The sequence below is a fragment of the Prionailurus bengalensis genome, chromosome C2, assembly GCF_016509475.1.
Source record: "Prionailurus bengalensis isolate Pbe53 chromosome C2, Fcat_Pben_1.1_paternal_pri, whole genome shotgun sequence".
Taxonomy (NCBI): Eukaryota; Metazoa; Chordata; class Mammalia; order Carnivora; family Felidae; genus Prionailurus; species Prionailurus bengalensis.
The window spans coordinates 84,495,956-84,508,354 of NC_057350.1; the positions used below are offsets into that span (position 1 = coordinate 84,495,956).

General features: G+C 39.7%; 1 protein-coding gene across 1 annotated transcript in view; it reads left to right on the top strand.

Annotated features, from left to right (window-relative positions):
- MCF2L2 (MCF.2 cell line derived transforming sequence-like 2) overlaps nucleotides 1-12,399 on the top strand; it is a 267,297-nt gene that overhangs the window by 152,610 nt on the left and 102,288 nt on the right. Inside the window, exon 15 of the mRNA XM_043594796.1 lies at nucleotides 11,255-11,340. Within this exon, the coding sequence (XP_043450731.1) occupies nucleotides 11,255-11,340 (86 nt within the window). The remainder of the gene's footprint in view (nucleotides 1-11,254; nucleotides 11,341-12,399) is intronic.

The window sequence follows — 12,399 nt, forward strand, 5'->3', positions numbered from 1 at the left end:
GAATTTATCATCATCAGAAAACTCGTTTCCAAAAAAGGCATTTCATCTTCTCTGGTGGGGTGATCCTTACTTTACCTCTTACAAGGAACTAAGTTAAACTTGACAAGCTGGCTGAGGCTCTCAGGGCCATCTGGCAGCTGTGCGGCCATGTGCTAGACTTGTTAATGTGGTCTAGGAAAGCCTGTCAGTGGAGGAGATTCGCTGTGGTTGCTGGCAGTGGTGATGAGGCTAGTTCAGGTTTTTTACGTCACCAGCTGGAAGCTGAAAGCATGACTCACTGGAGCTGCTTTTATATCACAGCCTCTTTGGAGCTAGAAAGAAGCCAAAGGCTGATGAAAATTCCTTTTTCATGAATGTGAACGCTCAGGATAAAGGCAGAGAGCTACTGGCTGTGAGCACTAACAAACAATGCTCCTGGACACCTGTTAAAGGGGCTTAAAGTAGCAGAGGCCTTTTTTTTTTTAACTTTTAAAAAGTTTATTTATATATTTTGAGGGAGAGAGAGCATGGGCAGGGGAGGGGCAGAGAGAATGGGAGAGAGTGAGAGAGAGAATCCCAAGCAGGCTCTGTACTATCCATCTCATGAGTTGTGAGATCATGACCTGGGCTGAAATCAAGAGTCAGGCACTTAACCAACTGAGCCACACAGGTGCCCCTAGTAGCAGAGATGCTTTTAGGCTTGCAAGCAAACAGCCTCCTTCATAAAAATTAAAGAAAAAAAAAAAAGCCAAGGCTGTAAGTTACAGAATGGAGAGATGAGGGAAGGGTTGCTAACACATTGTACTGGGTGCTGTATGTACCTGGTTTCATTACAAATTCTCAGTATCTTGAGGAAGATGATGAGGAAGGTGATGTTTCCCTTGTTTTATCCATGATGCTGTGGAGACTCTGGGAGGTTGAGTTTCCATAACGGTCACACAACCAGTAAATGGTGGAACTGGGTTTTGAAGCATGCAGTTTATTTAATCTAACAGTCACTAACATCTAACTTCAGTCTATTTATTTATAACCTGTTAGCTACTTAGTTTACCTAACTACCAGTTTACTTAATCTCTCATATTCTAAATTTCCTCTTCTGCAAAATGGGGATAAAGTAATCTCACAGGTGGTTGATTAAAGGAGAAATATATAACTTCAATAATAATAATAACAATAATAACAGTAAGAATAAGAATAAGGGGTGCTTGGGTGGCTCAGTCGGTTGGGTGTCCACCTTTGGCTCAGGTCATCATCTCATGGTTCATGGGTTCGAGCTCTATGTTCAGGGTTTGTGGGTTAGGGCTGTTAGCTCAGCCTGGAGCCTGCTTCAGATTCTGTGTCTCCCTCTCTGTCTGTCCCTCCCCCACTTGTTCTCTCTCTCTCTTTCAAAAATAAATAAATAAACATTTAAAAAAATAATAGTGATAAAAATGTCAACAAAATAAAAATAGAAAATTTTTAAAAATGAGAAATATATGGAAAGTATTTATTAGCATTATGCCTGACATATAGCAGGGTCTCGGTAATTTTAGTTTCCCACTTAATCCCATGTTTATAAATAGCATATTCTGTGTAAAAGTTGAAAAGAAGCTGAAGGAAGGTCAGATTCGGGTCTTAAATGGAATAGCTTCTCCTAATCTTGAATGTATACCGTTTTGCTCAATGATAGCAGATCAGGCCCCAATTCTGTTCCTTGCTTTCTCACGCCCACAGTTATCATTTACCTTTCTGATTCTCAACAGGAGAACTGTATGAACTTATAAGCTCATTTCAGTATTCATCCTCTATGATGTTCAAAGTCTAGTCATTCAGAGAATCCACCGAATCCTTGAGGCAGCCCCCAACCAAGCTTTCTGAAGAATTTCTAGAACCAAGGTTGTCAAAGTTTCCTATATATTGCAGCCCTGAGAAGCTTATTAATAATGCAGATTCTCAAGCTCTACCCTCATAGATTCTGATTCAGTAGGGCTAGAAAGAAAACAAAATGAAAAGTTTATTTATTTGTTTTGAGAGAGAGAGTGAGAGAGAATATGAGTGGGGGAGGGGCAGAAGAGACGGAGAGAGAGAGTCCCAAGCAGGCTCTGTGCTGTCGGCACAAAGCCCGATGTGAGGCTCCATCCCACAAACCATGATATCATGATCTGAGATGAAATCAAGAGTTGGAAACTTAACCTACTGAGTGCCCCCAGGAATCTGAAGTTTTAACTTTTAAATTAAAAAAAAAATTTAATTTGGTAACTAGAATGCAGGTGGTATAAAGATTGCATTTTTGGGTCGCACTGGCTTAGAAGCTATATTTATAGGTCATGAAGACTTGGGTTAAAGGAGAACTCATTAAGGTGGATGTGGATCTCTTAGGCTAATATAGAGTCCAATACTTAGTGAAGTGAAGGCATGATTATATTAGTCTATGAGAATGTATTTTCACTGAGAGAGCTATATGACAAAGAAGATAATAACAGTGAAGGCCACTGTTGACTTTGCTCTTTGACAAATAAAAAACTGAGATGACTAAAATATTTGATTGGTCCAATCTGGGCATCCTATTCAACTTCATTTAATAGATCTCAAAGCAATTGCCATAGGTTGTACAGAAATAATTCTAACATTGGGGCCTAAACTTAAGGAACTTACAAGTTTCATGAAGGAAATAACATATTTCCAGTAATTTATAATGTAGACTAAAATGGCATACCTCCAGGAAAAGGAATATAACATGTTAGATGGCAGAAGACACAACAGTTCATAATTAGGAGATTGGGGATATTTTTACAGAGGAGATGGCATTTGAATTTAACTTTGAAAAATAAATACAACTTTGAAAGGTAGATAAGATGGAGAAGGGAAGTAAAGATGGGGAAGGATATAAAGTGTCAGAAGTCTGAAGGGGCATAGGCTCTTCTGGGAGTGGTTTGAGAAAGATAGACAGGTAGACAAAAACAGGTTGCCGAAGGCTTTGGTTAGGAGTTGTTGCCAGGAAGGGCACCTATGTATTAGAAAGATGACTCCGGTATGACAATGAAGAGTACACTGGAAGGCAGGCAGGCAGACCAGCTGCCAGCAGCTGTTACAGTCTAGATGAGACTCTAATGTTGAGAGCCTACTAATGACAGAGAAAGGTAGATGGGCAGAGCTTATATCTGTCAATCTAGATATTCTTCCCAGTGCCTAGAATACACTAGACTGTCAGAGAAAGTGTGATGGATGAAGGAGTAGATCAAAGCAGAGAAGAAAGAGAAGAGATTATTTAATAGACAGGGAAAAGAAAGAAGATATTGAAAATACTTTGGGGTTTCCATCTTGGATTCCTCATTGGATGAATTTGTTGACTAATATAGAGCACACAGAAGGAACAGTAGGAAGTGAGGACTTATGAAGGCTGAGTCCAACATCTGTAGGGTTTTATAGATCTGCAACAGCAACCCATGCCTTTTCTTTCTATTAGCTGTAGCCCATCCCCCTTCCCACCAATAAGAGTCAACCAACTGGCCTTAAAGTTATGTGGAAATTATTTGTGAACTAGGTTAGGGACCAAAGATTGGTCTAATAAAGCACTTTACAAACTTTTGGTTTTATTCGTGAGTTAAGATTTACAGACATATACAAATTAAGTTACCCTGACATTTATGCATTGAGGTTAAAATCACATGAAATCAAACAGCCTGAGGGGTGTCTGGGTGGCTCAGTCAGTTAAGCGCCCCACTCTTGATTTTGCCCAACTCTTGATTTCCACTCAGTTCATGATCTCACAGCTCATGAGATCAAGTCCCACGCTGGGCTCTGTGCTAACAGTGAAGAGCCTGCTTGGGATTCTTTCTCTTCCTCTATGTCTGCCTCTCACCCATTCTCATGCACACGTATTCTCTCTCCCTCAAAATAAATAAACCTTAAAAAAAATTAAAAAGAAACAGCTTGAGAAAATTCAGGATATATGGGCAACTTCTTTTCAATGTCCTTGACACACTTATTTCCTTCACATTTTCTCGGTTTGGGAATGGAAGAAAGGTATCTTGCAACATGTTTCTCAATTTCTGGATATTTTAAACAGAACTACAGACTTGTAAATCATTGTTAAAACAATGTTACAGTTTTTTAAGAAGACACTCTTCCCATAAACAAAATATTATACACATTGTTTAGCTTTAGTCCATCCTTTAAAAACCAATTTAACTATTGAGAACATTGAACTAATTACTAACAAAACTAGCTGGGAAATTCAAGACCTTAGATAAAAGAGATCCTGGAAAATTTTTGAAATAGGAGAAGTTTGCTTTTGGGACCCATTCCCCTATCTTTCTCTAATCATTTCCCATTTCCACAAAGCCTCAGGACTACTCATGCATGTCTCCTCAAGCCTGCCCTTCTCCAAAGGGCATTAGTCTATAAAATGTGCTAAAACCTTCCTCTCCTCTCCTCTCCTCTCCTCTCCTCTCCCTCTTGGAAGCCCCCTCCCAATGTAGCTGATCTGGACTAGAGGCAGGAGAATATCTGAATGAGGTAGTTCATAGCAATGCATGGATGATGAGTGACTTACAGTTCCTTGACTCTTCTGGAAATACTTGCCATTTAAAAAAAAAAAAAAAAAGACTGCCCTGACTGCCCTATTATCCAAAGGCAGTGAGTGGCTTCTTCAGGCAATGAAGAGTAGGAAGATGTGCTGGAAAAGGTCGGTGAGATAGAGCAAACAGGGCAGACAAGCCAGCTAGAAATCTGTTCCCAGGATAGATCTCTAAGGGGTTCCTGTTTTTCAAAAGTTCTTCCTATTCTCTATGTCAGAACCTACTGAATCTGGGGGGAAAAAAAAAGACGGGTTCACCTTTTCCCCAGCAGTTCCAGCAATGGAGAGGAAAAGGCATAGCTATCCCTTCTGAAGGCTAACGTTTTTCTCTCTGGGACTTTGTCTGTAAGACCACCCTGGACTGAGGCGGGAAGTTGAATGGCCTTTGGAGAGTTTTCCTTTTCCTTTTTCCCCACTGTCCTCCCCTACAGCCTACCATTGTATCATTTTTCAATAATTCTTTTTTTTTAAAATTTTTTTTAATGTTTATTTATTTTTGAGACAGAGAGAGACAGAGCATGAATGGGGGAGCATCAGAGAGAGAGGGAGACACAGAATCTGAAGCAGGCTCCAGGCTCTGAGCTGTCAGCACAGAGCCCGACGTGGGGCTCGAACTCATGGACCATGAGATCATGACCTGAGCCAAAATCGGACGCTTAACTGACTCAGCCACCCAGGCGCCCCCATTTTTCAATAATTCTTACTTGTCCTACCTCTTCATTGATTTTCTCTGGTTTTCATAATGAATTTGTAATGCTGTAAAATGTTTAAATACTTCTTGTAATGATCACTGTTTATGTTTAAACGAAGAGGGTGGTTCAGCCCCTTATCTGCCTTATTTTTTTCTCACACTGAAGTCAAGAAGCTTCTCTCTCTCTCTCTCTCTCTCTCTCTCTCTTTCATATTGGGAGCCCAAGCAGGTCCAAACTCTTGACCCTGAGATCAAGACCAGAGCTGAGATCAAGAGTCAGATGCTTAACTGACTGAGCCACCAGAGTAGCTTCTCTTTTTAAGAAATGTGATAATACAAAAAACAATACTTTCACCTTGAGTTACCAGATAGCACCACTTTTAAAAAGTTGGAACTAAAATTGCTTTCCAAAAATCTCTAAAATCATACAGTGAAATCATTTAACTTCAGGGAAAAACTAATCTGATTCAGTTCAGATTAGTTGCTATCTCTCCTTTGGGGAAGAAAAAATATATTTTAATAATCAATTGAAAATCAACTATTGATACTTTTTTAAAAATGTAGGGACTTTTATTTTTTTTTAATTTTTTTTTCAACATTTATTTATTTTTGGGACAGAGAGAGACAGAGCATGAATGGGGGAGGGGCAGAGAGAGAGGGAGACACAGAATCGGAAACAGGCTCCAGGCTCTGAGCCATCAGCGCAGAGCCCGACGCGGGGCTCGAACTCACGGACCGCGAGATCGTGACCTGGCTGAAGTCGGACGCTTAACCGACTGTGCCACCCAGGCGCCTGTAGGGACTTTTAAAAAGTTGATTGATACTTTTAAAAAGATATATTCTCCAGAGAAATTTAAATAAAGTTTTTAAATAAAATTCTTTCAAGCTAGGCATTTAGCCTATTTTCCCAGTTTTGAAACACATCTTTTTTCAAAATATGGAGGAAACAAATCAATTAGATTACATGTTTGTTCAGAGGACACAGGAAGTCATCATTCAAGGTGCTCCTAAGAGAACCTGTATATGGGTTGGTGTCACTTTGAAAAGAGGAGAGACTGGAGTAGAAATGGGGGTACAGGGAGTGATGTTGTGTCCAGGGCAGTTGGCAACCTGCCTGCCTTCAGTGCCACCCTTTTTCTTCAGAATAAAACGAACATAAATGGAGAGGGGCTTTTCCACCTGATTGGCTCTCTAATAGGGTCGCTAACGGGTCAATTCCCTTTTAAATCTCCAACTGGCTGAGAAAGTTACCCTCTTTGAGATACCCTAGGGGCAACTCCGAGTCAGGGTTGACTGAAGGGAAACAGGATAGGATTCCACAGGAGCTTGTTGCTCTGCTTTAAAAAAGCATCATTTTATAATCCAATGAGGTTCCTAAGGAATCTCTAACAAAAAATATAGCAGCAATGGGTGGGTTGGTCTGTGGTCAATTTTCTTGGTCCATTATTTAAGATAAAAGGAACAAAATGACCAATATCTGGGAAAAAAAGCAAGCATTTATTTAAATATGTGGTCTTCCTTCTAGAGCTTTCAGGAAGCTTATGTTAATTTTTCTTCTCCAAAGTACTCTGGCTACAATTTAGCTTTCATCTCAAAATAGGAAGCAATAGCACCTATGTTGGTATTTGATATTATAAACAGAGGGATGTTTCATAGCCAATTTACACATCTCCCTCATTTTATACAGAAGAATATAGATGTCCAGGCAGCTTACGTGACTTGGCCAACACCTCCAACCTAGTGAGAAATATGGGGGTCTGTATTACACGTGAGCAGGTAGGAACTGCCCAGGAATTACTGCAGGTCAGGTGTGCCTGGTGGTTTACATACATTACTTACTTATTTTAATCCCCACAAAGTACATCTTAAAGAGCTAACCATAAATGCCATTTATCAAGTCTTCTTTGTGCTAAGTACTTTAATTCCTTATCTCAAATCACCACAACGACCCTCTGATATAGATACAGTGAGCCCTCTTTTACAGAGAGAGAATTAAGGTGCAGAGAAGTCTTGCCCAAGGCCACTTTTAAATAAAAAGTAAATCAGGGATTCCCACCCAGTCTACCTCTCACATGAAGAATTTGTGTTCTTTTCACTCTGTAAGAGGTTTTTGAATTACAGGTCACAGTGGTGATAGTTGAACTCAATTTGGTGGGCTAACAACATTTAAAAATAAATAAGAACAGAATACAGCAAGGATAGCCTAATATAAAAATAGAGTGTATCACATCGGTTATATGTATGTCTGGGGTGTGTGTGTGTGTGTGTGTGTGTGTGTGTGTGTTTCAACCATTACCAAGCAATTAACTAAATTCTGACACTATCTACCTAGACATAGCATCACATCCCACAAGTTAAGGGCTCAGTCCTATAACATTGCTCCCCCAGCCCCTTCAAAGGCCATTTGAAAAGTCCAGATTGCCATTGGTGCTTCTGACTGACCAGCTATAGATCAGTTTCCCATGACCCCCTCCTTGGGTTCAATTAATTTGCTAGAGTGACTCACAGAACTCAGAGAAACATGTTACTTAGTAGATTACCAGTTTATCTTAAAAGGATACAATTCAGGAATGGCCAGATGGAAGAGGTGCATAGGGCAAGGTATAAGGAAGGGACATAGAGCTCTTATGCTCTCTGAGCAAGCCACTACCCACCCCCTATCTCCAAATGTCCACAGACCCAGAGGCTCTCTTTTTGGGCTTTTGTGGAGGCTTCATTACATAGGCATGATAGATTAAACCATTGGCCGTCAGTAATTGAACTCAATCTCCAGCCCCCCTCCCCTTCCTGGAAGTGGTGGTGGTCAGGGGAACTGAAAGTTCCAACCCTCTGATTACGTAGTTGGTTCTCCTGGCAACCAGTCCCCATCCTTTGGTGCTTTCCAAAAGTCACCTTATTAACATAAACTCTAGTCTGGTTGAAAGGGGTTTGCTATACATAACAAAAGACACCTTCATGGCTCCTGTCACTTAGGAAATTACAAGTTTTAGATTTATACCCAAAACAGGATAAGATCAAATACATATTTCTTATTATAAATCACAATATATGTGATTTATGTATGTATATTTTGATGTTTTTCTTGAGGGGCATGGTCAGTCTTTGAAAGCTACTGCATCAGAACACAACTAATCTGTCTAAACCTTAGCAAAACTTTGGTATACAGTATAGTTAACTACCTCCCTGCAGGTTATTAAAGCAGTACCCAGATCTGCTGTGGATCTTTCCCATCACATTCTCAATGGCAACAGTGTTATATTTCATCAAAGTTGATTGACAGAGGACTCTTTCTCTACCCTGACACCAGCTGTCTGAGTCTATAAATCAGTAGGACATCATCATTCATTGTAAAAGATGATAGTCCATACCTACACACCTTGGGTCATTGTTATTTTTTGTCGTTAGGTTGTCATGAAATAAAAGACCCTACAGTCTACCACACTTACAATAGACCGAAAGAGTTGGATAGAGCACAGTTCATTTTATAAACAGTAGCAAATATACAGTAAGAGGAAGTTCTGTTAGTAATGGTGGTTACTCTTTATGTAGGTCCTATATTACATGTTGAGGATCCAAAGACAAATAAGGCTAGAGCTCAAAGTCCAGCAGGTGCTTCAGGCACAGTAACGTCACAGGGGAGGAACAAGAAACGGATGCAATGTAACATTAACCACCATAGTAATTAGTTCAACATTATATAGAAAATGTGAAGAAAGAGCTTTGGTAGTGTGGCAAAAATAACTAGATTGGTTTGAATCCAGGGACCGCTATTTACTTCTGTATATTGACTGAAATGAGAAATCTATACTAGTATCTGATCAAATATATGTAATAGAGGGAACTAAAAATTTAGATTCTTAGTGAAATGATATCTTACTTTAAAAGAAGATTCTATTATATATATATATTTTTTTTTTTTTAATTTTTTTTTCAACGTTTATTTATTTTTGGGACAGAGAGAGACAGAGCATGAACGGGGGATGGGCAGAGAGAGAGGGAGACACAGAATCGGAAACAGGCTCCAGGCTCTGAGCCATCAGCCCAGAGCCCGACGCGGGGCTCGAACTCACGGACCGCGAGATCGTGACCTGGCTGAAGTCGGACGCTTAACCGACTGCGCCACCCAGGCGCCCCTCTATTATATATTTTTTAATTGTTTAATGTTTATTTATTTTTGAGAGAGAAACACACAGAGTGTGAATGGGGGAAGGGACAGAGAGAGAGGGAAACACAGAATCCGAAGCAGGCTCCAGGCTCTAAGCTGTCAGCACAGCTGTCAAAGTGGAGTCAGCTTGGGATTCTCTCTCTCTCTCTCTCTCTCTCTCTCTCTGCCCCTCCCCTGTTCTCTCTCTCTCTCTCTCTCTCAAATAAATTAACTTAAAAAAAAAAACCAAAATATGAACTTGGAATTTAAGATTGCCCTTGTATTTTAGAGCTGAATGCAAAACTTGTATCCCAAATAGTCCATTATTTTTTAGCTTGCTTTCTGGAAAGATTTCTCCAAGATTTGGGAGGACATCTATGAAAAAGATCAAAGATCCATGCTTTTCTTTCATTCGTTCAGCATTTTTGAATTGCTGTTTCTGTGGATGGCATTGTGCATAATAATTAAAAAAAAAAAAACCCATCTTGACTGCTTTCTGTTAATCCAGAGAGAGACCTCTCTTCTTGCACGGTGAACAACTAGCTGAGAGCCTATCACTCTCACCTGTTTATAAGACTTCTCATCTGTTCCTCAGTCTGGGGAAAACTGTTCATTTTCCAGCTCTAATTTACATAGAATCTTTATGTTTACTCATTAAATTTCCTTGAACAATACTTTTGCAAGAGGGCCCTTTCAAAATCTTTCCCTTTTATGACAGTGTAAAATAATTCATTTAAACAGAACTTGGCAAGCAGGAAGAATTCAAATGCTGGCTAATTATCTACTTGTTTGTTATTAGTCAATACCTTTACGCTACACTGGTTGCTATCAGTATTATACAGATCTGCTTCCTTGTTAAAATGGCATTTTCTTGAAAGCAAAATGAGCAGTTTTGCCTCTTTTTGACAACTAAAGGCCTAATATTATTCTGAAAAAGAGCCACAGCCCTCTGTGGTGGATAGTGCCATGGGGTCCATGTTGTAGAGGAGGAAATCAAGCCAGAGAGGTTCAGTGAGCTTGCCCAGGGTCTCAGAGCTGACAGGTAGTGGAACACAGTTTCTGATCAGCAGCTGGCTTGGAGCCAGGTGACCAGTCTGCACACCTGAGGAACCACCTGCTTTATGACGCAGTGTGATAGACTGGACCTGCGATTACCAGCCTGTGAAAAGTGGACTCTGGGCTTACCTCATCTCTGTCTTTAAGCTCACTTTCTGGTCTTGGGTAGGTTGCAACTTCTCCAGATCTTGACTTCTTACCCCGAAAGGAAAACAAAAAATGGAGATATTGAGGCAAATGATCTCTTTACTGTTCCCTTTAGCTCAAACTCTGAATTTTTATTGCAAGTCAACTGGGGAGGGGAAGGAGTACAATATTAATGACCATACATTATTAAGGAAAAAGGATACTTGCTTTTAGGAAAGATATTTTTGGGGCACCTGGGTGGCTCAGCCAGTTAAGCATCTGACTTCAGCTCAGGTCATTATCTCACGGTCTGTGAGTTTGAGCCCCGCATCGGGCTCTGTGCCAACAGCTCAGAGCCTGGAGCCTGCTTCAGATCCTGTGTCTCCCTCTCTCTCTCTGCCCCTCCCCCACTGGCACCTGTCTCTCTCTCAAAAATAAAATAAAAACATAAAAAAATTTAATATATATTAAAAAAAAGAAAGATATTTTTGATGTTTCTAAAGAAAGCCTGAAAGGCAAGCTGTAACAAATCCACAGAGGGGTTGAGAAAAACCCAAGAAAGAAAAAGATGAGAGACTGGACATGGTGCCCATCTAGAAAACTCAAAACAAAAACAAACATAACAAATAAATTGGGGGAAAGAAAAACATAGAGCTCCCAAATAAGACAGACTATTTTACCAACGTTTCTTTCACTTCAGGATGAAGAAATACTGGAAAGCAGTCACAATGGGGCAAACCCTGAGCCAGAGCAGCTTGATGGCCCTGCACATCTTTCCCCCTCCAGGTAAGATTCCAGATCCCTGGTAGGAGTCGTTTGAACCCCTAGAGGTGGTGGGGAAGGAGGGGAGGATATCCTCCGTTTTAAATCTTGTCACTCATTTTTCCCAGATAAAATCACATATAGTTTTCTGTAACCTTCACGTGTGTACTGAGAATAAACCCCTGGATCTCATAAAAGCAACAAGCAAGAGCTGAAAATGATATAAACCAAGTTCCAAGGATACTCAGTATTTTAAAAGATGAATTATCAAGAAAATAGTAAATGTAAACTAATGTTGATATTGATTGACTTATTGGTTTCAAAGCATTTAAAGGCAATAGGTTCCCTAAACACACAATTTATACAAATTTAATGCTATGTTTGGACTACAGGAAAGTGTTCACATGTATGTAAATACTCAGCAGTTCAGAAAGCCTAAATTAGGGTGGTAAAGACCAAAAACATCATTTAAAAATATCTTTTTTTATACTCAAAATCCCATCATTAGCTCTATTCTCACAATCATCACATTGTTTATCTCCGCACCATTTGACTTACTGACTTAGGAACCACTTTTATCCCTAGGGACTATCATAATGCTTAGCTCTTAGCATGCCTCCAAAATATGCCTGTAGAATAAATGAACCAATGTCTTTAGGAACTTGCTGCTTGATTAAAGCCCATATTAGTTTAATTAGACTACTTTATACTCTTTCACTTTAAGGTGTACTCAAGGAAACACGCGGGCCTGTACTAATTGAAATGTTATCTCCGAGTTATGGCAAATGGCCCATGTCAGCATATCTGAAAGTATCTTTAGTTGGGTGGTCTCTGAAAAGCACCAAGTATTGTCAATGTGTTCTGTTGTCCTTAAGAGACAGTACCTCTCTTGGGACGTTTCTATCACTACAACTCATGCCTACTTTTATGATTCTAATTTCCTTTTTCAAAAATTGTAATTTTACTCTTATAAGAATCTTAGTTAAATGGGTCCTTTAAGTTAATTGATGAATTCTTGTATTAATTTACAGTAGACCATTAAATCATACTTCTAATGGGAAATATAAAGGAAAAAAGTTACAG